The 23319-nt window shown below is 33.9% G+C and overlaps 1 protein-coding gene across 3 annotated transcripts in view; it reads right to left on the bottom strand.

Moving 5' to 3' along the window:
- The window catches only part of LRRIQ1 (leucine rich repeats and IQ motif containing 1), a 117327-nt gene that overhangs the window by 72081 nt on the left and 21927 nt on the right, over positions 1–23319 (bottom strand). For all 3 annotated transcript variants that reach the window (XM_064509843.1, XM_064509837.1, XM_064509840.1), the window contains exons 13-18: positions 20457–20530; positions 20043–20136; positions 12198–12374; positions 6101–6490; positions 3675–3813; positions 955–1074 (exon numbers count right to left, since the gene is read on the bottom strand). In XM_064509843.1, coding sequence (XP_064365913.1) covers positions 955–1074; positions 3675–3813; positions 6101–6490; positions 12198–12374; positions 20043–20136; positions 20457–20530 — 994 coding nt within the window. The remainder of the gene's footprint in view (positions 1–954; positions 1075–3674; positions 3814–6100; positions 6491–12197; positions 12375–20042; positions 20137–20456; positions 20531–23319) is intronic.

Below are 23319 nucleotides of genomic sequence, written 5' to 3'. Positions count from 1 at the left end.
CAGGAGATTGATCCAATAGATGTTTTTATTTTTTACTTAATTATCAATCAGGAGCCTGTTTTAATTTCTTAAAGTGGAAATTTCTGCCCCAACTGCAATCCTTTGAAACTTAAAGGACTCTATTAACTGTACATAACTTGTAAAAATTACTAGCCATCGTTTCGGGATTTTTTGGATCACAGACTTTCTAAGCTTGTTTCTTTCATGACTTAACTATACTTTTTTCATTATTTATCACTGTATTCAGACTTATGAACTTTTTAGCACCTGATTTATAAAACCAATTAAGAGCTAATAAGCATGCTTCACCTCTGTTTGGGCAGTTTTGCTTTTACTGGGATTCCGCAACACCAAACCTCAGCTATATTTTCATTATTGTTCTCATTTTCTTATGTAAATGAACAAAATACAAGCTCACATATTCTTCTCTGAGGTTGATCCATCACTAACATATCTCCTGATCTTTTAAATAAGTATTACTTCGTGATACTTAAGAGTCCACTTAAGCAATACTTAAGAAATTTCCTGATAATGGTCTGCAAGGGTCAGAAAAATTTTTGGGTTTTGTAATATTTGGAAACTACTTTACTATGTTTTACAAGTTAGATAGCACAATAATACTAAAAAACCTAAATATTTTAGAATGAAAATATCTGTTTCCTTATTCCCATTTGTTTGTCCTCCAACTGTAGAAATATATGGGGTTCTACGGTGGGTATGACATTAATAGCATAGTAACTACCAGAGCATCTCAAAGAGCAGGAAGCAATTAATCCATGACAAATACATTTAAATGAATTATATATACCAAATGCTTCTTTATCCCTGCACATCCAGCTTGTAATTCTAACCCTGGCACTCCTTTCAATTTCTTTTATTTCAACACCTACATGATTGCTTTAAAAGAATAATATTTTTTTGACATGAATTTTTTATGCTAATGACTGTGCTTACTTCATGAAATGTGTAATCATCCACAGTTATTTCTTCATAGTCATCCTCCGCTTCATCACTTTTAACAGCTGCAAGAGCACTGGCCAGTTTCTTTCGCAAAAAAAATCCCTTCCAGAATGCCTAAACAAAAAATTTAAAGCATGTTATACAAAGCCATAGATCAAACCCAAATCCAGATTCTCTATGGTATCCCACTAGGAAGATAAAACATCTTCAGCCTTGGTTTAATAGCTCAATGATCTGCTTTTTGAACTTTATGTGACATTTAAAACTACAAGACAAATTAAATGCCAGCATATGTCTAAAGCTTAGAGTACTCAAGAGGCTCTCCAAAAGTAAGCAGAAAGGAATCCTGCAACTCCCTCAACTACAAACCTGGGTCAACTAATTAATTATTTGACAATTCCTTCAGGGACTATTATAAACTGAAAGAAAAGACTACATAAGAAAAAGCTGAGTGTTAACTTTCAAATTACTGAGAATAAAAATACACTTGCACTAAATGTCATATGGTTTACAAGTAGCAATTCTTGGAGGCATCTCATGCAATTGACCTAGGTCAGTTACTCTTTCTTAACTGTCTCAGATTTTTGTTTTAAAATATATCACCAGTAGGAATAATCTTATGAAAGAAAAGGAGCATATAGTAAAAGAGCAAAGAAGAAAGTGCTAGAAAAAGAAGAAACACATTAGAAAAACATACGTGCCAAGCCATAGAATCAGATCCAGCAAAGCACTTCAGAAACCAGAATGACAGAGATGGAACTACAAAAACTAAATTCAGGACAGCAACACATCCCCCAAATCATTGTTTGATATAATTAGGGTCCTAGATGCCCTAAGCACTTAAATTTTAATGCAAAAAAATTCCACTGTCCTAGATGATGTACTGTTGTCCACAACTAGTGGCTTTGCAATGAAGGCACTAAGATAGGAAAGGTAAACCTTATAGCCCAGCTTAACATTTAGTGTGTTTAACTTGCGGAATTCATTGTCTAACTTTTAAAATTATTGAAAATATCTCTGTTTTTACACACACATATTCCATCCTAAAAATAATGATATGTATTAGATTTGCTTTCTTACTGTTTACATTTTTGTTCTTTATGTACAGATCTCCATAATCATCCAGATTAAATACCTTAATATTACTGAGTGAGCAAATGACAAATATTTCATTTAACAAATACAATTAATTGTTTAAAAATGCAAAAGCAGAAAAAGAATCTTAATAGTATATGCAGAAGGATAAACTCTAAATCAGCTATTATCACAGATCTCTGAAAACACCAAGTTAGTGCTCAATCATGATCAAAAAGATAAACTGTATGTTAGCAATTTTTAGGAAAGGAACTGACATGAAAACACTGTCTCACTATATAAATTCATGATAAACATATCTCTGGAATTCAGTTATTACCACTTCTTTTAAAAAGGAGGTAATAGAATGAGGTAAAGGTTCGGAGAGGGACAAAAAAGGATAATGAGAAGTATGGAGCAACATGTGAAAAGGGGCTAAATGACTAAATTATTAAGGAAACTGAGATATCTAAGGGTAGATATAAGAGAGACCTATAAAAGTATAATACACATAGAAGATAAATAATGAAAGACTACTTTCACACTAACTTTGGAAATTATCAGAAGATCTGAAACAAAGAAAGGAAGCATTTTTGTGTTCACCTTATAAATTTGTGGAACTCATCACTTTCATATGTGGTAGAGGCCAAAAGTATAAATAGGTTCAAAAACTGATTACATAAATGTATGGAAAACAACAGTGATTATACTAGCTACATACTATACTTCAGAAACATATTTCTGCTCTAGTTCCTAAATCATTGACTGCTGCAAGCTAGAAAAGTATACTGGAGAAAAAAATCTACACTCTTCCATTTCTTAGGATGTACATTTACTAAGCATTTTATTACTGGTCATTTGTTGAATAGAGACTACCAAGTTACATAGATTTTTGGACTGAAAGTGGAACTTAGGCTCCTAAATCACTCTGGTACTATTGACATTTTTATCAAAGACTTACAACATGGAATATTTTCAACTTAACTTAAAATCTCAAATCACAAAAGGGTCCATTTGCTTCAAAATGTAGAAAAACCCAAGATCTTTTGCAGCTTTGCTTGTAGATACTCTATCTGGTGAGCAAATGAAACAGAGCCAAGGCATGGATGTGAGTTCTGACACACATTCTGTTTAACTGTTATCCCAGTATTTAGCATGGAATAGCCTAGGCCAGGGCCTGTTCCTAAGGCAGTATGAATGAAGCTATCCTGTTTTTGGGATATGAGCAGAAAAAGAGAGATATGGATAGGTAGGATGGAGGAAATGAGAAGAGTGGTTAGCTGTGTAGATATGAGCTGTGATGTACCATTTACTCTGTGTCAGTCAGTTTATAGCATAGACATTCCCCATAAGCATAATGCATCTTAGACATAATATTAGAATTAAATCAAGCAAAACTGATTCAGGGAAATGTTTGATATACAAGGAAAAAAATATTTTTATGCTTCTACAAAACTTTCTGAGCAAAAGGCCCTCTTTTAGAAACATCAGACTAATACTGATTAAACAAAATAAATTCAATAAAACTTTAATTATAAAATTATTAATAAAATAATAAAAAATAGAGAGATCACAAGTTCACATAAGATTGTTTCTTATTAAATCTGAAAAAATAAGCAAAGAGAATACTGTAAACCAACCTGGATTAGTGTGGCAGCTTCATGCTTCTGTTTTGAAGCATCTGTAAACTGATCATTCTCTGTTTTGGTGCAGTCAGTCTTCTTCCTGGCATGGTTCTTCCTCCAAATGGACTGGATCACTGACGCTGCCATACGTAGCCTAGCAGAGAAATAAGGACCTTTATAAATAAGATAATCTTGCCAGTAAAACTGGCTTATCTTAGCTGCCAGACTAGAATCATAAACACCCCCCCCCTCCCCCAAAGAATAGCGCTGTCCATATGACAAATGTAATGAATGCTCTGACATTAAACTGTAAAGAAATTACAACCCAGGTATGACACATGTGTGTTCATAAACATAGTAAGACATTCACTTTGTGCAATTTTGGGAAACCAATTACCAAAGAGAGTTAATCTCCCCTGGGCTTTGTTCCCTCTATATTCACTGGAGAGTGAGAGTCTCTTCAAGGGAAAGACTGAGAGCAGAAGTCTAACAATGACTGATTCTCTTATTGAAAGAGTCCATCTATCTCCATTGCCTACCCAAAAAATATAAGAGAGTGCTAAGTTAAAGGCTGAAAACTTCATAGTTTGAACATCCCTAATGCAAGGGATAGGAAAATTTGGGAAAGTGCATTTCATCTTTTGCTTACTTTTCTCCTTCAGTTTAACACTACAGACCATTGGTAAATGTGTACTTATTTTTAGTTGGTTATTCTTTAAAAAGCATTGATTACAGAATATTAAGACTTGTTCAGTGATCATTCTTTCTAAATATTTAGGGAATAAATTATTTTTTTCTGATGGAAAAAAAGTTTAATGGCAGTTTTGCTTTATGGCCTTATTATCGTGGAATCCTTTTCTCCATAAAACTCTCATTTCATTATGTCAATGGGTTCTGAAAAGACATCTAAAGTTCCCTCAGTCTTTACAGTATTTCCTTGCCTTGTGCAGTGCAGCTATTAAAATAATGGCGTACTTTTCAGCTAACAAGATTCTTCAGCACAAATTACAGCACACTTCAGAGATTAGGCCAGAGAAAAGCAGTGCTCGAAATATGATTAAAAATACATATATTTGCTCTAAAAATGTGTTTATTAAACTTATCAACCCCAAAACTTAGTTTGTTTAGAAGTTTTGCATCCATAAAAACAGTAGCTGACTTAAAAAAAAAAAAAAAAAAAGGCTCTAATAAGCATTGTATTTTGCATCGAAGAGGACAGCTGTCCAGCAAGAGGCTCCAGAATGGACTTAAAATATTAATTAAAAACTTGAAATGAACTATTTAGAAAAGAATCTCTTTTTTGAAACATTCAATTTCCATAAGACACTACTATACTGACTCCTGGCTTCCTGAGAGGCAATGATGAATTCTGTAGTCTTCCTGAATAATATTTTTTAACAAATTCTTAGTATCTAAAGTACAGACTAAGAACTACCGCTCACTTATCACAATTCTAAAGAAAATGAAGAAATGAGCCTTCCATGCTTGATCCTCATAGAGTATTCAAGATACGTTCATATTTATGAAACCTGAAACTGAATTCTTACAAGAGTCATAACTGAACTTTTCTATCTTAAGGGCAAAAATTTCAGCTTCTATTCTCCCTGACTATAACTCCAGAACCATATGAACCAGCGGCAAATACATTCCAAAGAGGAAATAAACCAGCCTGTCTCATGCAGGAGAATATATGGGGGCACAGAACAAATTGAACTGCCCGTCACCCCTGCCTGTACTTGTAAGAAGCGGGTTGAGGCACATTGGGGGAGTGCCAAGGGCAGGGCAGACAGTTAGCTCCTCAGTCATCACAGCAGCAGGAGACTGGCCTGAGGTCAGCAGAGTAGGATGGTAGATTTGAGCAACTTTTCCCTCCTACCTTCTAAACAACACTGACTGTAAACTCAGCACAGGTGAATCTTGAATCTCTGATGAATAGTACAGCAAAAAACCTTACACCAGGCTGTGATTTAAACTCTCCAAAAATCCCAAATAGCTTCAGCTCTAATATTGTATGTTACTTGAGCGTTCATCAACTGGTGTCATGAATGTATTGCAAAAAAGGAAGAAGTTAAGAAACCAAGAGAAAATTCGAAAATTCTCTTATAGAGGGTTTTCTTTTTTTAAGTCCTTATATAGTCTAATTTATTAACCAACAGAATATCACACCGTATTGCTGTTAATATGGAAGTCTATCCTGTATCACCTTAAAGTAAAACTTTAACTTTACTGTCCAATAAACTTACAACTATTATTTTCTTGATATCTGTTTCGTGTCTCTATGTTTTAAACAAGAAATCCTTACTCTTATTGCCTATCTGTATAATCTATTTAAAAGCAATCCAACATCTGTATCTTACTTTTCTGTATCATTCTCAAAATGCTGGAGATTTCTTCCCACATTACTTGTTAAAACTGACTGTTGTAGTGCTAGTTGGGCTGACCTGTTATTGTTGTCTTTGCTCTCCCCATCATAATTAATACAGGATTCAGTGCTCTCTGGCTTTATTCTAAGATCTTCTTTATTTTCCTTTCGGTGCTCAGGTATGGAGGAGTTAATGAATGTGGCCTGAATATGGTCAGTAGTAATCCATCTTTCAGAAGGATCCAACAAGACCTGTTTATTTTCTGTCACACCCATGATAAAGAGGTTATTTTCCTGTGGGCAGTCAGTGGATGTTTGTTTTAAATGATTTTGCAGTGCTTCTGGTCCATCTCTGTCAGTAATGTTTAGTTCACCGTACTCATGTGCACATCGATGTTGGATACTAAGTTTCATCAGCTGATTAAAATACCAGTATTGTCTCTGTGCATCTTCAATGGACGAGGCAATTCTGAAGAAAGATAATAATGTGATTACATGTATTTTAGACTGTAAAACTGTTTTTTAAAAACAAAATATCCCCTCTATTACTTTCTAATTTACCCTATATTCTCAAGTAGCTTTACACATTCCCATATCCTTAACACAGTGAACAGTAATTACTCTGACAGAAAACCAATTTATAGTGTTTACAAATCTTAATCATGTTTTCCTATTTTTGTAGTATCTCAAATATACTAACATATATTAGATTCCTTATTTTAATCTATTAATTTTTTTCACTCTGTCTGGAATATGCACTTGGGCATGCATTTCACTGTTAATTTTTTGTGTGGTTAGAGGCATACGAAGCCGCAAATTTTAAAGGATTTGAGGTAATTTTCTTTTAAATCAGGCAATAGCCTTAATAACCCAATTTAATTTAGGAACTGGGAAGGTTAATATAAAAATAACAGTATTTTTTAAATTTAGATCAGAACTACAACAACAAAACCCAAGCTTAGATTCTATCCAAGAAACCACAATGCCTAGAGAGAATTTAGGAGAACAGAAACTTTTAAAAGTAAATATTTTTAATAATGTAAGGGAAAGTGCTAGATTGATTTTCTATGAAAAATTACAATTTTCTGCAGTTTTTTTATTTTTTTTTTCCTCCTGGTTAATTACTAGCGGAGTTCCTATTGGTATTTGTTCACTTTTTACTCTGGATTTTAAAACTACTAAGTTGTATTAGCCTGGAAGAGGGATAAGATGGAGTAAAAGAGGAATATAGAACACCTGATTTCCCTTCTGATTGTTAAAAAGAGCCTAGCAATGTTAACCTATGAAATCTGGCTCTCATTAGTTCTTAGTGTTACACCATCTAAATGACAAGGAGATGTAAGAGCAAACGAACTAATTGTTACAGATACAGAAAGGTGTCTGCATTTAGATAGTGTTTATCCATGTTATTAGGTAGCAGACACTTTTAGAAGTAGGAAAACATTTTCCTTTGATAGTAGAGATAGATCCAGAGATCTGCCACCTGGAGCTATTTTCAGAGAAGCATAAAGCCAATTCTAGGTCAGCCATGCAAGAGAAAAAGCAGAAACAAGAGGGATTCTCTTGAGGGTCTGGAAAAATCACATTCTAAATCTATTGTTTAAACAACAGAGTTTCCCTTGTGTTTATCATTCTTGAAAGGCAAAGCTTTTATAAAGTTTTATTGTGAAAAAAAATCCTTACTTGTATAATAATTTTCTTTAGTGAAGTTCAATCAAAAGCTTTAAAAATTTTAAAGAATACACAGAATCAGATCTTTACCAGAAGAAAAAAAGACACTGGCTTTTTCTCTACTTGTGTAACTTCAATGCTGTTATACAAATATGAATGGATAAAATGCAAGCCAAATCCACACAGCCTAATTATACATCTCACTACACATTTTTGAAAGCTGCACATCTGACTGCTTGTTAAACAATATTTCTCTTTCTTTTTCCTGTTAATTCCACAAATACGGCAGCAATTCCTAAAAAGATTTATTTAAACCAACACATACATTTGCTTAAGGAATTGACATAAATACTAGCTGTTTCCTGCTACACAATGAGAATAAAGTTATTTCTTCAACAAGAAATACTATTAAAGTATTTAAGAAGGTAAATTTGAACATAAGGTGCCACAACTGGTGCAAGACCATTTCCAAAGTTCTACAAAATATACAATGGTGAGAAGGACAGGGAAAAAAAAACCAACCAACAAAACAACCAATCAATTAAACCAAATTCTTTCCCGCTTTTTTTTTCTTTAGTCCATTAAAGCTTTTGTTACCACAAGATTTCCTTTTCAGAAGTTATTATAAGTTGGTTGTCTGCCTTTCAGAGCTTTTTTGGTATTATAGGTGAAGGGGTCTGGTCACACTCCCTCTTCTGGAACTGCTTCTTGGTTAAGATAAACTGGCACTTTACAAATTGGCATTTAGACAAAACAAGAAATGGGATGCTCCTGATAGAAGCACCAGTGTCCATCCTGTCTGGCTGCTTGCTATGTGGTGTAAGGTAGTCACATACAGCAGTCCTGCTACAGCCAAAGTTTTATGGCTTCCAGCTTTGGCCAGGCAGATTTGCTTATTCTTAACAGCTACCCACAGCCTCATTTTAACAAGGGAAGAATTTTTACTAGGTAAATTTTAGCACAGACGGAAAGGATGTGATAGTCCCTAATATTCTGCTTTTGCAATGGGAGAAAAAGGATCATAAGCAAGAAAAGGAAGAGATGAGACTCTCATAGCAAGGTACAACTGTGCTAGAATAGCAGTCCTGCTAGTACCTATGGACCAAGATCCCACTTTCAGAAAAAATGCTACAAACAGATTCCTACCTGTAGCTTACTTACTAAAAAGATACTTCTTGACTTATGCTAGGGTTTCCCAGGGGCTTGGAGGAATGATAAAAGCATTAGAATTCAGAGTATAAGCTATCTGGAGGTTCAAACCAGGAATTCATCAGTAACAACTGTGAGGACTCCAGTCCCAACACCCATCCACCAAAAGTATCCATCAATACTTTCTTGATAAACCTAGGCTAAGCGCTGCTCAGTGTCACATGCCGTGTTCGGGAACAGGAGGGGCAAACACCCACTGGCACGTAGGAAGTCTGAGGACCCATGCAGAGGCTGACTTGGCAGGTACTGAAAAGAACAAGCTAAGGCCTTTCAATGGTGTTTAAATCAGTCAAAACGTTGCCACTTAAACTTCAAGGTAGCATTGGAAGTTTGCCCACAGAGCTGACACATTTTGTGTAGAATTTCCTCTCCCACACCTGCAATGAGTGCTGGCGTATTCAAAGAGCATCATTTTGTCAGAATGCGACAGTAAAAGTCATATGGATAAGTGACATGTGCACCTTCTCAGAGCATTTCAAGGTTTCATTGCAGTCTTTTGGTAGTTTAGACAGACATGTCCATAACCTCTTTTGGAACATACAATAGAGAGGAACAGCGCATGAAAAATTAGCCTATTTCTCAAGTAAAACAAAACTGTACTTTCTCCCATCTTCTTGGAAGTCATAATTTACCAATCTAACAAGAAAAGGAGTTCATCCAGGAGCAGAAGACAGATTATGTCCCTCCTCCCCCCCAACAGAAAACAGACTTTGCCAGAAAAACTCAAATATGAAATAATATCTATCTCTATGCATGTGTTAAACGCGAGAATTCTTCACTTTATTTCTGCATCAATATCTACTCATGCTAACACTGATGAAAAACTTTGTCTATAACGTTACAAAGTTGTCTGGAAAAACATATTGGTAAATGCTGGTAAATAACCCTTTATTCAACAAGCCAAAAATGAAGTACCTAGAAGAAAATATTCAGTCATTTTTTCACCAATACTGGAACTGCATTCACAAGCAATCCACTTCTATAGAATGACCACTTAAAGAAAAAAGATGATAGGCGAGTCCAAGTTTCCTGTGGAAAAACAGCCCAACAAGTTCTCTCCTGCCACTACTGGTAAATCATAAATAAGATTCTACCTCTAACTGTTTCTGTGCTAGCTTAATACATAGCTTAATATCACGTATCTCATACTGCTGCCCTAGTGTGATTCTTGTAAGTCAATTAGGTAAAAAGTTAGCTCCTTTTGTTCTAATTATCATTCAATTCTGTTTGTAAGAGGAATGTGGAAATTCCAATATATGGAATATTCAAATAATGTACTCATATTTTAAGTGAGCTTCTGTTGTAATTGTGTGGTAAAATCTAATTTATCTTAGAGGACACATTACTGACGTTCAAGTGCAGGTTACAAAAGTCCTTTGCAAATACATGGAAGAGGTTAGTTTACACTTTTTCTCCTGCAATCCCCTTTATGAGATTCCTGTCATTTTCACTATGTTATACACTTAGTACTTATGAAGTTCAACTTCCACTAGCCAGGTATCTGCATATCTGACTACTAAAAGCAAATTACTGCAACCAAAGTGCATTAATTTTGTATATGATTACTCACTACAAGGTAGCTGAAGATTATGTGACAAGAAGCATTTACTAGAATGGAGAAATTTAATTAAAAAATAAATGTAATTCTTAAATGGTAAGAACAGTGACTTTGCAGGCAGAAACAGCACAGACAACCTAATTGGGTAGCAGTAGTGTATGAAACATGGATTAGGGAACCAAGCAGTGATTACTTTTGGCAGCTTACATACTTGAGGTCGTACCTACAGGGGCTCATAACTTAGCAAGATGGGAAACAGACAGAAGGTTGCTCTATTTTTGGCCTGTTCTTCAGCAACGTCACATTAATTCAGTCAGTTTGGAGAAAGTATTGCCGTATGTATGTATAATAGCTGTGCTGTTAAGGTTTATATACGTACATGTTGTTTAGGGTTTCTTTTATGAACTGCAGTTTTCAATGGTTTTTAAATCATCCATAGAATGCACTTTTAGCCAAAACGAAACATAGAGGGCTTTAACGCATATGAAATGCATTTTAAAACTAAATTTCATATATGATGCTTCAACCATGTCAAAGTTACCAATTTAAAAGTTGCTGTGGATGAATTTTCAAAATCTTATAAAAAATCTCGTATGAAAAATTAGTTACATTAATTAGTTACATTACTCTGAGCCTGACTATCTAATAAGTTTTTTACCCATCTAGCTGTCCATGCATCTGGACCATGGTTAAATAAGCCATTAAATTTTGCAAATCTTGCCCACGAACCAACTTTCTTACAGAAATGTATGTGAAAGTGAAAATTTATTACAGCTCTCTCACAAATCATATCCGAATCAGATTAGCATTTTTATACCAACAAAACAGGTCCTAAACCTTGGACATTACAAAATGATCTCTACCATAAAAGGAATATTTTATCCTTTTTTTTCCTCTTTCTTCCTTCTTTTTTTTAACAGAAAAATAAAAGAAAGAACACTACTTCAAATGATAAACAGAAGCCAAAATTACAGAACCGGACAAGACACCTTTTCAAGGGCTCAACGGAGAAACACAGGAGTTCCAAGAGGCACCTAGGCATTATATCTGTCAGAGAAACTACACTATATAATTTCTTTCAAACTCATTCCAATCTAAATCTTAATATTAATCTCTCTTCTGAGAAATCTCAGTTCTGTGAGCTATGAAGAATTTAGTGTAACTTTGTAATGCAGTTACTAAATAACACAGTAAGACATAACATCCAATAATACCTCACTGGTCTATCCCCATGCATGGGATGTAATATTCCATTAGATTGTAATAAGGCACTATATATGCATATACTTATGTGTAAATACAAAATGGCTAGATTCCGAAAAAAATGTGGGTACTTTTCCTGAACTAACAAAGTAAATAAGCAGATGTTCAGACTAAAGTATAGTGAAATGTTAGATGCTTCACCTGCTCTGGGAGAATGTTCAGTACCTGGCAGGCTCAAGCAAACTATCTTTCCAAACATTAACAGAGAAGTTGGACATTAAAAGGACTTCAGAGATACCATGGACTTGCTAAGAAATCAAAATATCTGTGGGCCTTGGCTTTTTTGTTGTTAATATTCAGAAAACAGGTGCAATATTCCTTGCACTAAACTTAATGACTGATAATTTCTTTCCTAATGTAATACATGTTTCTAGGCAAAAATCTAAGTAAAATTCATAGGAAAAGCATAGAGAACTACAGTAAGGATACATCAAAACATGCTTCTGAAAGCAATTGTATTCACATCAATACATACCCCAATTTGGCAGCCTTTTGTTTAAGTAGAACATTCTCTTCAATTTGAGATTGACAAAGTTCCAGAAAAGTTCTTGATTCTGATCCTTGGATTCTTTCAGTTGTGAGTAAACTATGATAATTTAAGTTTTCACCATTAAGAACCTGTAAACTATTAAGGACCTTAAATAGGGAAGACCTTAGAAAAGAAAAAAAAAGTCATAATTAGCTGTATGAAAATCCTATGCTAGAACTCCCATCTTATTGATACTATTGTATAAAAATACAGGATGCTATCATAGTTCTCTATAAATTTTCATGTTTGTTCTTACTTTACCTTTTAATATATTTACTAAATTTTTTTCTTAATAAACCTCAAAACTGATATGAAAAATCACTTTCTTAGTAGCTAACTAAATCACTTTCTTAGCAGCTTTTCTTAATACTTTGTTGATATACAGACCACTGCTGAGACACTGGGGTCACCCAGTGAAGTCATTGAAAACATGCTCAGTTCACTGGGGGTAGTGTTTCACCTGCTTAAACAACAACAGGAAAATCTGACATGCCTGTGCAAAGGCACCTGCAATGCATTTGATCAGGAGGCAACACAGCAAACTAAGCCATGGGATTAAGATACAGCACTGATTTTGTTGATGTGTTTAGAGACCTAGATTTAAAAACTGCACAGAACACAGAGACAGCATTGTCAGTCTTATCCTCTTCTTCATTTGCATAAATCTCATAAAACAGTAATAAATTTAGGAAACAGGACAAATCTATTGGCAATTACAAAAGTGCTATCTGAGGGGAAAATAGCACAAAAACTTTTTGCACCATGGCTATTAGTTCCATACGTTCATGACCATTAACAGTATTCATGAGTGTCTTGTGCCTTAGAAGAACTGATCTCAGTTTCTGTATTCACACATACCGAGCTTTTGTTGATTTCTATTAACTGGATTGCATTCAGTTCATGTCATTTAAAAAAAAAAAAAGGTACCTATCAAAGCATTTCATTTTAATTCTTCTAAGTATCCATTAAACATATTTACACATTTACATATTAGGTATACTGAATAGTTAGTTACCTGACTGGACTAACAGAATTAAGAGTTCACTGAATAGCATGAAGTCCACTTCTGAAATATTAAGGTCAGGTCAGTGAAAGGGATGGTAGTAGAGGTAACATTTCCATATTACGAAAAGCACAATCAGGGCCACCAATATAAAAAATAAGTATATATGAGAAACATATTGACCAGTTTAAGAAATACTATTATTAAGGCTCTCTTTTAGTTTATTGTGAAATACAGTCTAGTACTGCAATTTTGTTCCGCATATTTCATATGTCAGTCCAAAATTGTTTAAAGTTGTAAGTTTGCAAGAACATTAAAATCAATATGTCAATACTCGATATTTTCATTACATTAGTTTTAAATTTTTTTACACGTGGAAGAATGCCTATTGTTCCCTTGCTATTAAAAAAAGATAATGTGGTTTTCAAAATTTTAGAACCCCCTGTCTATTCCCTGCAAAAGTAAAAGATGATTACTTAGTTTGGACTGTAACATTAGGTTTCAAATTAGAGAAAGTTTCTATGACTGAATTAGAATATTCCAAAATGTGGCTTATTAGAACAGAATGTTAGTTCACAAAACTTTCCTTCTTCATTGCCCACTACTGTAAGCATAACAATGTCTGAAATACATTTGGAATAAAATGATGGTTTTAGATAGACCATCTCCAAACACAGAGAGCAATTACCAAAGCTAATGTTGAATAGTGATACATTAAAAAAAGTGCCATATCATGTTGATTGATACTGGAAGCATTGTGTCTTAGAGCTATGGGATCTCAACACTAGTTTTTCCAGCTGGGTTTCTCCTGGTGAAGGGCTGAGTCAATATTTCATTTAGTGAAAACTTCCTGGTGAATATTCTGTCACTTAAGAGGCTCTATAAATCATTATGGCATTGAAACACATTCCCCTAGGAGTGCTCAGACTGATCCCAGGGTTTAATTTTTAAAAAGCAATTTCTTACTACTTCACTTTTGTTGGTGTTATCGCTGGCTGGACATGAAAGTACAAAACCGATCGGGAAATTTTACAACTAATTCCTTTGTTGGTATCAAGGGGTTATGTAAAGTTCACTAGAACACATTGCCTGAAGTTACAGTCAGTGCTGTATTCAGCAAATCCATACTCTATAGTATCGCATACTTTAAATCCTCTAGATAAATGAATCTCTTGTTTAATCATAAAAGCTCTATTGGGTCAAACAATCTAAGGAAAATCTAAGGTGTCAGTTCGTATACTTAAATTGGAATTCAGAAAGGTTTTCCCCTCCAGGTTACAAGTGAAATAACAGTTCTGCAAAACAGTGGAAATTAAAGCAATGCAAATGGGAATGTAATATATTGTCACAGTCATTGAATTTTATTCACAAAGTTACATTCAATAACCATGGGAGTCCATTCACATAAAGAAAAAAAAAGAATACATTTATAAAGTTATCTTTTAAAAAACTTGACCATTTCTGACTAAAGAAAAATCAAATGTTTTTCCACTGAAATACTAACCACAAGTTTATACAAAAATCTTTAATGTAAGATATATCTGTAAGTTTTTTTTCCTCCTCTTAATACATTGCATCCTCTAGAACACAAACACCCCCAATTCTGCTGTTTTTATACCCAGGCAATCCAAAATACAAAATGTACACATAATCCTATACATGCTTTTATAACAGTGCAAATCCTGATCTTTAACTGACTTGAAATTATACAAGAAACAAGTTCAATTTTAAAAAATTGTTACAGAAATGACTAAGTTAATGTTTGTAAAAGTGATCATTATATGCTACTCTGTACAGTGATGTTACATTATTAAACGCTTGGTCGGTAGCCCTGGAAGACCACATACATGCACTGCTACCAGGAGCACACTTCTGTGGGTTGAGGATAAACTGTTCAGAGGCTGGCAAATTAAGAAAGGGAAATAAAAAATTCTGATCAAATATGGGTAAACAGTAATTCTATAAACTGTATATCCCTTCACTTTGTGATAGCACTTTTGAAAGAAAAGGAATGAAGGATGTTTCTATCTGCTAAACCTAAACAAAAAAACCTTCACTAATCAAAATCTGTCACCTATTTTAATTGCATCTGAAATGAAAGACCAATTATTGTATCTTACTTTCTATCCTCAGAGATAATTTATTATGTTAATACTTTCCCAAGTAAATACTTGATTTTCTTAGCTGAAAGAATACACAATGATTTAAATTCCTATTGATTAAAAGCTTAATGGAATCACGGTAAGAGTTCACTACAAGAGACAGCCTACCACTTCAACACATGTATTCTGAAAAATCACCTAAAAATCTGTAAATGAATTTTTAATTTGTCATTCTGTCCTTGAAATCTGTGGACTAGGAAGTGTTAATTCACAGGGAAATGAAAGAACACTCTATATTAAATCAAGACTGTTACTGTACTTCTGATGATTAGTCCTCTCAGTCAGCTTTAAGTCTGCAAGGTATTGGCCTAGGTGCAGGGCTTCAGGCAAGTGGATTCTCAAGAATCCAGGAGACTTCTACTAAAATATGGAAAACACACAAACAGCCCATCCATGGGCCTTTTTATTCAATTCTATCACAACTACTCATTTCAGAGATTGTGATGACTGTACCTCATTATACATAGGAAGCTTCCTTTCTAGTTTTTCCAGATTTTATATATGCATGTGTAATAGTCTCTAGGACCAGTTCTCCAAGTTTGAGATATGCATTGTGTGTCACTGGAGGGGAAAGAATAGCACTATTTTTATGCCCGCATCTCTCGTAACCTTAAGAACAATTAAATTCTGGTGTAAAGATATGGATCTCTCAGAACAACAACAACAGCTTAAGCTTCAGCTACTAGAACAGAACCAACCATTATTTCCCGCTTTTCCTTCTTCTAAAAATTTTCCCTTTAAAGATGCTAAGCTAAGGATTCCTCTATACATTCACTACAGACAGGAATGCACTACTCCTTTTCAGTGGTAGGTCTCTTAAGCAGAAGGTGGATGAAGTGATGGAAGGGAATAAACAAGAAAATAAAAAGACAACAAAGCAAAAAGAGAAACACTGTAAGAAGCTATCGGACGGACAGTCAGGAACTGGTGGTTCTGAGAAGGACAAGTAAGCAGTGTCAGAACATTCATATTATTCTGATTAATCAGAAAGAGTAAAACCAGAGTAGACTAAAGTAAAGAAGAAAAGGATGAGTGGATGGTAATATCTCTATGCAGATATTGTAATGAACTGTAAAACAGGGTAATAAAGGCTGCATCAGACAAAACCTCAGTGAGAAGGCTAAAGTCACCGAAGATAAACCAAAGGTAATAGACTGAGGTGATAAAGTGGAACACCCGAATTCATGCTGAAAAAGCAGATATTGTGGACAAATCAATGGACAAAGAGTTTACAAAATAAACATAGTCAAAAATAAGGCATATATCATCTTCACAATTTCTACATTTGCCTAAAGAAAAGTACTCACTACAGCATTTAAACAGCATAGAAAACTCACTAACATAGGCACGATCTTACAGTTAAACAGCACATTTGTTTTCCTTAATTAGGAATTACAGAATCTTATCCTGTATTTACTTTTGAATGAAATAAGGCTGACAGCATTTTCATGGAAGAAATACTACCTTCATTTTATAAATACTGAAAGTAAGGTAAACAGTAATTAAATAATAAAGTTTTGATACAGCCAAGAATGTACATAAGCCCTCTTAGGCCAAACTTTAAATTTTCCTTTAAAAAATATAGGTTAGAGCCACTAGAAACATTGACATCCCAGAGATACGAATAATTGTATGAAGGTATTTCATATATTTTTGCATTTCAAATTTAGTCTTATAATCAGTTATTCAGAAAATGGGTTTATACAAATGAAAACTGATTTTCGAAAAGCTTTTCTGCAGCTATCACTTACTTGAATCATCAAAAAAGTGTTCTATTGGGCTCTGACAAGGATATCAGTAATTCAAACACATGTAACACAGTAAACCTGTCAATTTAAATTTGTACACTGTTTCAGAAAGAGAACAGAGATGAAGCAATATGCATGCTGCAAAATCTCTGAGTGACAAATGTCTGTACCAGATCAGCTCAATACATACTCCTATTCTGTGAATGGAACAGAAAATACTGAACTAATATGTCCTAATTAATCTTTCTAAACCCATCAAATTAAAAAAAAATCATAGAAATATTGTATTCAGAGGTCAAGAAAACCTTTAACAAGAAAGACAGTAAACGTGGGAGAAAACACAGCACACAGTTTTGGCAAACAATCTTTTATTAGGGCTATGAATACTAGGCCAAACATCAAGATTTCTGTTTAAAAAACATGATAAACAGGAGTTCTTAGAAAATAAAGATCACATATTTAAATTTATTTGTTCTCTTGAATAATTCTCTTCCAATTTGTAGTAGTGTTTGTATGTACATCACAATTCTTCTGTGTATACCTACACTGTTCTTTTTCATTTATTCAGAAGTGCCAAACTCTACTGTTTGCAAAATTTGCAAGGTAATACTTGCTTGGCAAGGCAAAGACCAAGAAGCTCAAGCCACAGGAGCCTTACTCATCTCATCAGAGTGAAGAATCAGCTGTTTATTCACTGGTCCCTTCACAAATTTTTTTTTTCAGCTTTTTCTAGTACATTAAAGAATGGGAAGGAATGAAAGAATATCTCCATGAACTAATACTAATCTATAGTCTTTATGTTTGTAAAAATAGAAACTGCAGCAGTAGGGTTTTTTTGGTTTTGTTTTGTTTTTTAAACCTAAGTTCCTGTTTTCCTTAACTACAAATCTTTGAACGTAAAAGGATTGGAAGATTCAGATAAAAGTTTCTCATGGTGCTTTTGCACTGTGTTTCCACAAAGACTCTTGGGTTTTTCTTTCTTCCATTTTTAATTTAAATGATTGTGGATAGAACTTTTTGCATTTAATCTCTGGAACTGGAATTGGGAAAAGGGGGAAGAACTGCGGTGAAGGGGTTTTGAAACCATTAGACCTGACACAGGTCAGTTTTCACTTGGGTCCTTGCACACATACATTTGAGTAAAGTTGACTCTGCACAAAGCAAAGAAACAAAAGATCCTTTATATACATTACCACCATAAATGCAGATGATAGAAAGTTCATCTATAGCTTACAAAGAGAATGGATTTTTATGTAGTTTTAGATGCTGTTGGTACATACTTTGTCTAGAGATTTCCAGAAATTTCCAAAGAAAGGTAAATTTACATGTCAAATTAATGTATTAATTTATATATTACTTCACATAAATATCAAACAAATGTAGATCTGACACCAATCTGGCTTATGTTGTGATACTTCTCCAGTTTTTCCCAGACAGTTAGCACACTTAAATCAGATCTGAGTTTACCCTTTGTATTTATTTTCTTTGCTATCATGTAGTAGTAAATAGTATTACCAGATCAAAAGCTTGACTGTGACCAATATTTGATGCCTAGTGGTGTGGGGAAGCCTTGGAACTGATGCAAACAGTCAGACCTCCCCTAGTGAATAGTGGAATCTGTGGTCAACTTCTCTTATTTTCTATTCTGACCAGACAGGTCAGCCTTTCTCATTTCTCTGCTAGTTCCAGATTACGGCCAATAACTGATTAAACAGTGGAATATATTTCTTTCCCTTTTGTCTATGCCACAAAGAATTCAGAAGGCAATAGGCCACAGTGGGCCTCCTCATGAAGCTATGCATTTCTGATCAATACGCCTCTTTTTGCTAAGTATCAAGAAGTTGTTTTTCCTTTCACTTTGGATGACTTTTGCTGCAGAAAGCCACCGTTTTCATCTCCTTTGCTCTCTCATAGCACTGTTAGTTTGACTCCAGTGTATGCAATTGCATAGTCTCAGTCACACATGTTAAAACTCTCTGTAAGTATGTGTTTGCTGAGAAGGGAGGAGAGGAATCAGGAAAAGGTAAAAGGAGTCCTTTAAACAATACACAACATTAAACACAGAGCAGAAATTTTCTTGTCCTAGAATCTATCTGAACTCATGGTAAGACAAGCAGATGTATAATGGCAGACAGGTTTAAGAGAATAACACTTTGCAAACAAAGAAGTAGTCATAACTCCTTTGCTACCTGGACTACTTTCTGTAGGCTTACCATTATTAGGCCTGCAGCAGGTATTATTTGCCACAACTCGGGAAAAATCTCAGGTCACTCACTAATCACAGAAAAGTAAACTGAAGATCAGCCTCCCATTTGAAATTAATCACTAATGTAAGATAATTCATATTTAAAATAATATTTTTCCAAGATGGCAAACCATACTGGCTTTCTAATTCCTCTCAAAACCACATATTTATAGATGCCTTTGTGTTAAGGCGGAGACATAGAAGAAAAGATCAGTACTTACAATGCCTAGGTTTTTCTCATTCACAAAAGTCCAGCACTTTGGCTCAAATTAAAACTCTAAAATAATACAATTCTTTTAACATTATGCCACATGAAAAATTATTACATCTTTTTATCAAAACTGTATTTACACTAACACAAAAATGCTGGTGCACCTACATAACTTTCTACACTGTGCATTGCAAATGTTGCCACAAATCTAGAAAAATTACACATCATCTTTTTAGTGCATAAAAGTATGTGAAGAATGATTCTGAACACTTATTTGGTGACACAAATTTAAGATATTTGGACTAAAAGTGTATTTTACTAATTTTCTCCTATTACTGTTTAATTAACTTAAGAAATACTTGCATACATCTAGTTTTTGGCTAATTTTCATTTTTCTATCTAGTAAATCAAAATTTTCTTACCTCCAGGTCCTTTCTTGGAGAAGTGGATTTCCACTGAGTGACAACTCACTTAGTTTATGGCAGCCATTTAACCATATAATGACACTTTTAAGGTCTGTATTGTATTAGGAAAGAAAATTAAATGTCAAGTTTAGCATGGAATCATATAATTTATACTATATCTGCTTAAAACTTATATGAAAATAAAATGTACCAAAACCATGAAGTACCACAAGCAATTCTGCTATACTGTACAATTATTATTAACATTCATATTTGAAAAATATTTATATATTTTCTATATTTATATATATTATAAATAATATTTGCACACTCAGACTCAACTAAGTTTGTAATTTATTTTAAAAAGTTCTTATTTGGATGGGGTTTGCTTTTGTTTTATGGGGGTTTTTTGTTTGTTTTTACACAACTCACCTGACAAGCGGTTATTTCTGATATCCAGTTTTTCCAGAGATACACATGAATTTAAAGGTGCAAGCTCAGTCAAACTAAGAACAAAACAGAGCAATCTTTTTCAATTAAAACAACAGCAGTTCACAAAGAGGTAGGCAGCAGAATCATTTGCAGTTGTGAGAATTTACTCATTTATATGAGTAAATATTCATTTAGCTATCCAAGGTGCTAAAATTAATTACAGAAATTCCTCTGTTAACTTGAAAGCATTTCTTTGTCTTTTAAGTAGCAATAACTCAGCTTAATTTTTGATACTAACTAATGTTTTGTTTTCTTTGATAAACATTTTATTCTATTTTTCTTACATTTAGTTCTGAAGATCTGCAGTCTTGTAACATTTACAGATGATTCAATTAGCTTTCCTTTAGGCATCATAACTAGCATGCATCTCACAAAACCCCCTGATTTATTATTTATATTTATTTTTAAATATCTTTTTCCTCTTTCCTCCATTTCTAATTACTCATAAATTTTGTCTGTCTTTCTTCTTCACTCACCACATTGCTTCCTAGACCCTAAAACAAATACAATTGTATTCACAATTGAATTTCTTAACAGATCAAGGCTGCACTGTCCTGTAATGCCTTTTTAATGCTTCCTCTGTCTTACTACCTCTGTAACACGGTGTCAGATAGCTGCCAGCTATGGAACCGATCTTCTTGCACATCAGAGCTTTTCTTGCACAACAAAGCAGCAAAGCAGTGGGAACACTTTGACAAAATTTATATTTGTAGCATTGGAGAGTACATATACGGAAAGTAACCTGACATTCATCTGGATAAAGGCCATCTTGGACCATAAAATGTATATTAACACTACTATTAAAATTAATAGCATCCAGTGCTGTTAAAAGATTTGTTTGCTTACAGACTTGCATTGGTGTACCTAAGAATATGTTAAAACCATTCAGGCAGCTGCAATGCTGTTTCCAAATATCACCTTTCAGATTAAAAAGTTTAGTTTCTTTTATCTTAAATATGAAAAGGGGAGGGCAAAAAAATCAAGATGTAAAAAGCCAGTCTTCAATTAAATCTAGAATGCTTATATACAAACACATGTTAAATCAGCTAAATCTATTTAAAAACACACTTTCAGGTAACTTTTTTCATTTCTGTAGCAACAAGGCTTAAGAAGCATAAGAGGAGAATGATGGCAATGTGTGTGGTCACTTTGTAATTGTTAATTTTAATGGTAAGCAATATTCTTTGAGGGTAATAAGTAACTGAATTTGAAAGCTATAAAACAAAATTCTTATAGTCAGACGCGTGACCATGCAAAAAAATGAAATCTACTCATTCAACAAACTTAAAACTGGTCAGAGTCAAAAATGCTCGTTTGCTGCTGAAATGTGTGACTATGTCCTGTTCTCCAACAGAAGCATTTAAACTGAGAGACAGAGAGCTGGATTTAATTCTCGTTCACAAAATCTGAACCAAGTTTTGATTGTAGATTCTTTACTCTTGTTGAAAAATGTGCACACAAGCAGGAGAAAAATTTCATTTAATTTTCATTCAGTTGACAAGAATTTCTATATGAAAATATAACATTTGAATTGTAGATTTGGAGAAACTGGTAATATAACATTTTAATTGTAGATTTGGAGAAACTGGTATAAAGTCAAATAAATATGTGTCATTATGATTTTTCCCCCCACAAACTATACCTTAAAATAGTCCTGATTTTAGTCCTATTTAGTGCTATTACCTCCCGGACAGTTTTCCAGGGAATCAAATAAACATGAAGCATTAAGTCTAAAAAGCATTAAGCCTCATGCATAGAAATGGTACTACAGATATCAATGTTTTGGAGAAGTTTCTCATGACCAGTCAGTAGTATATAAATATATTTTAATATTCATAACAGCTGTCAATATAGATATCAGTGGCAAACACTATGGCCACACAAACTGAAAATCTGTGAACAGATTATAGATTCACATATTCCTGGAAAATAAAGGTTGTACTTGGTACAAGTGACTGAAAAATAATTTTTGCAGTATCTTTCCTTCTACAAAAGACAATGAAATAGTTTTTATTTATAGTGTGTTAGGTATGTGGATCTTTGTCATTTTATGCTGTGGTGTGGTGGTTTAGAAATCCTAGTTAATTACTGGACTACCCCTGCCTGCCGTTGGCATTATGAGAGTTAAATCTTTCCCCGTCATTCTATAGCTTTCCTTTTACTGACATTCTTTGTTAATTTTTTTCCTAAGAAAATTCAAACCAGAAAGACAAAGGACATTACTGAAAACTTAATACTACTTGACCTTGTCACATTAGCCCTGGGCATATGAGAGATATAAATTACAAAGAAGACACAAAAGTAAAAGATATTCACAAAAAAGTAAGCTACAGCTTCCTCTTTCTGCTCCCATTTAAGGTTGTAGTAGGACAGCACATAAATAACCAGAGAAATTTCAAGCCAGAAAGCAATATTTAAGAGACTAGAAGAGTTCCAAGTATGGACCACAGAAAATAAAGATTGCATTTCAGAACATGTATACCAATTACTGCTCAGGATGGTCCAAATTTTGTTGCGTGTCTGCTTCTTCCAAGAAAAAAATTATCATTGATGTTAATGAGAGGTTAGCAGGAAAGGGGGCAAGATAATTAAAAATGAATTTTATATTGATTGAGATGTTTAAGTAGTGCACATATTTCTTTTGTGTTCTTTAAAAATAAGAGCAACATTTTTGTTTACAATGTTCATCATATTTACAAGAAGCAATCAAACATAATATAGGAACTCTTTCAGTCTGCCACTTGTTTCTTGAATACTCTGGCAGCAATACTTCCACAGCGTTGTCCATGGTGTCAGACTCTCA

Source organism: Dromaius novaehollandiae, chromosome 1 (genome assembly GCF_036370855.1).
Source record: "Dromaius novaehollandiae isolate bDroNov1 chromosome 1, bDroNov1.hap1, whole genome shotgun sequence".
Classification (NCBI taxonomy): Eukaryota; Metazoa; Chordata; class Aves; order Casuariiformes; family Dromaiidae; genus Dromaius; species Dromaius novaehollandiae.
Note: the sequence above shows the minus strand (reverse complement) of the source record. Positions and strands in the feature narration are given on the sequence as shown.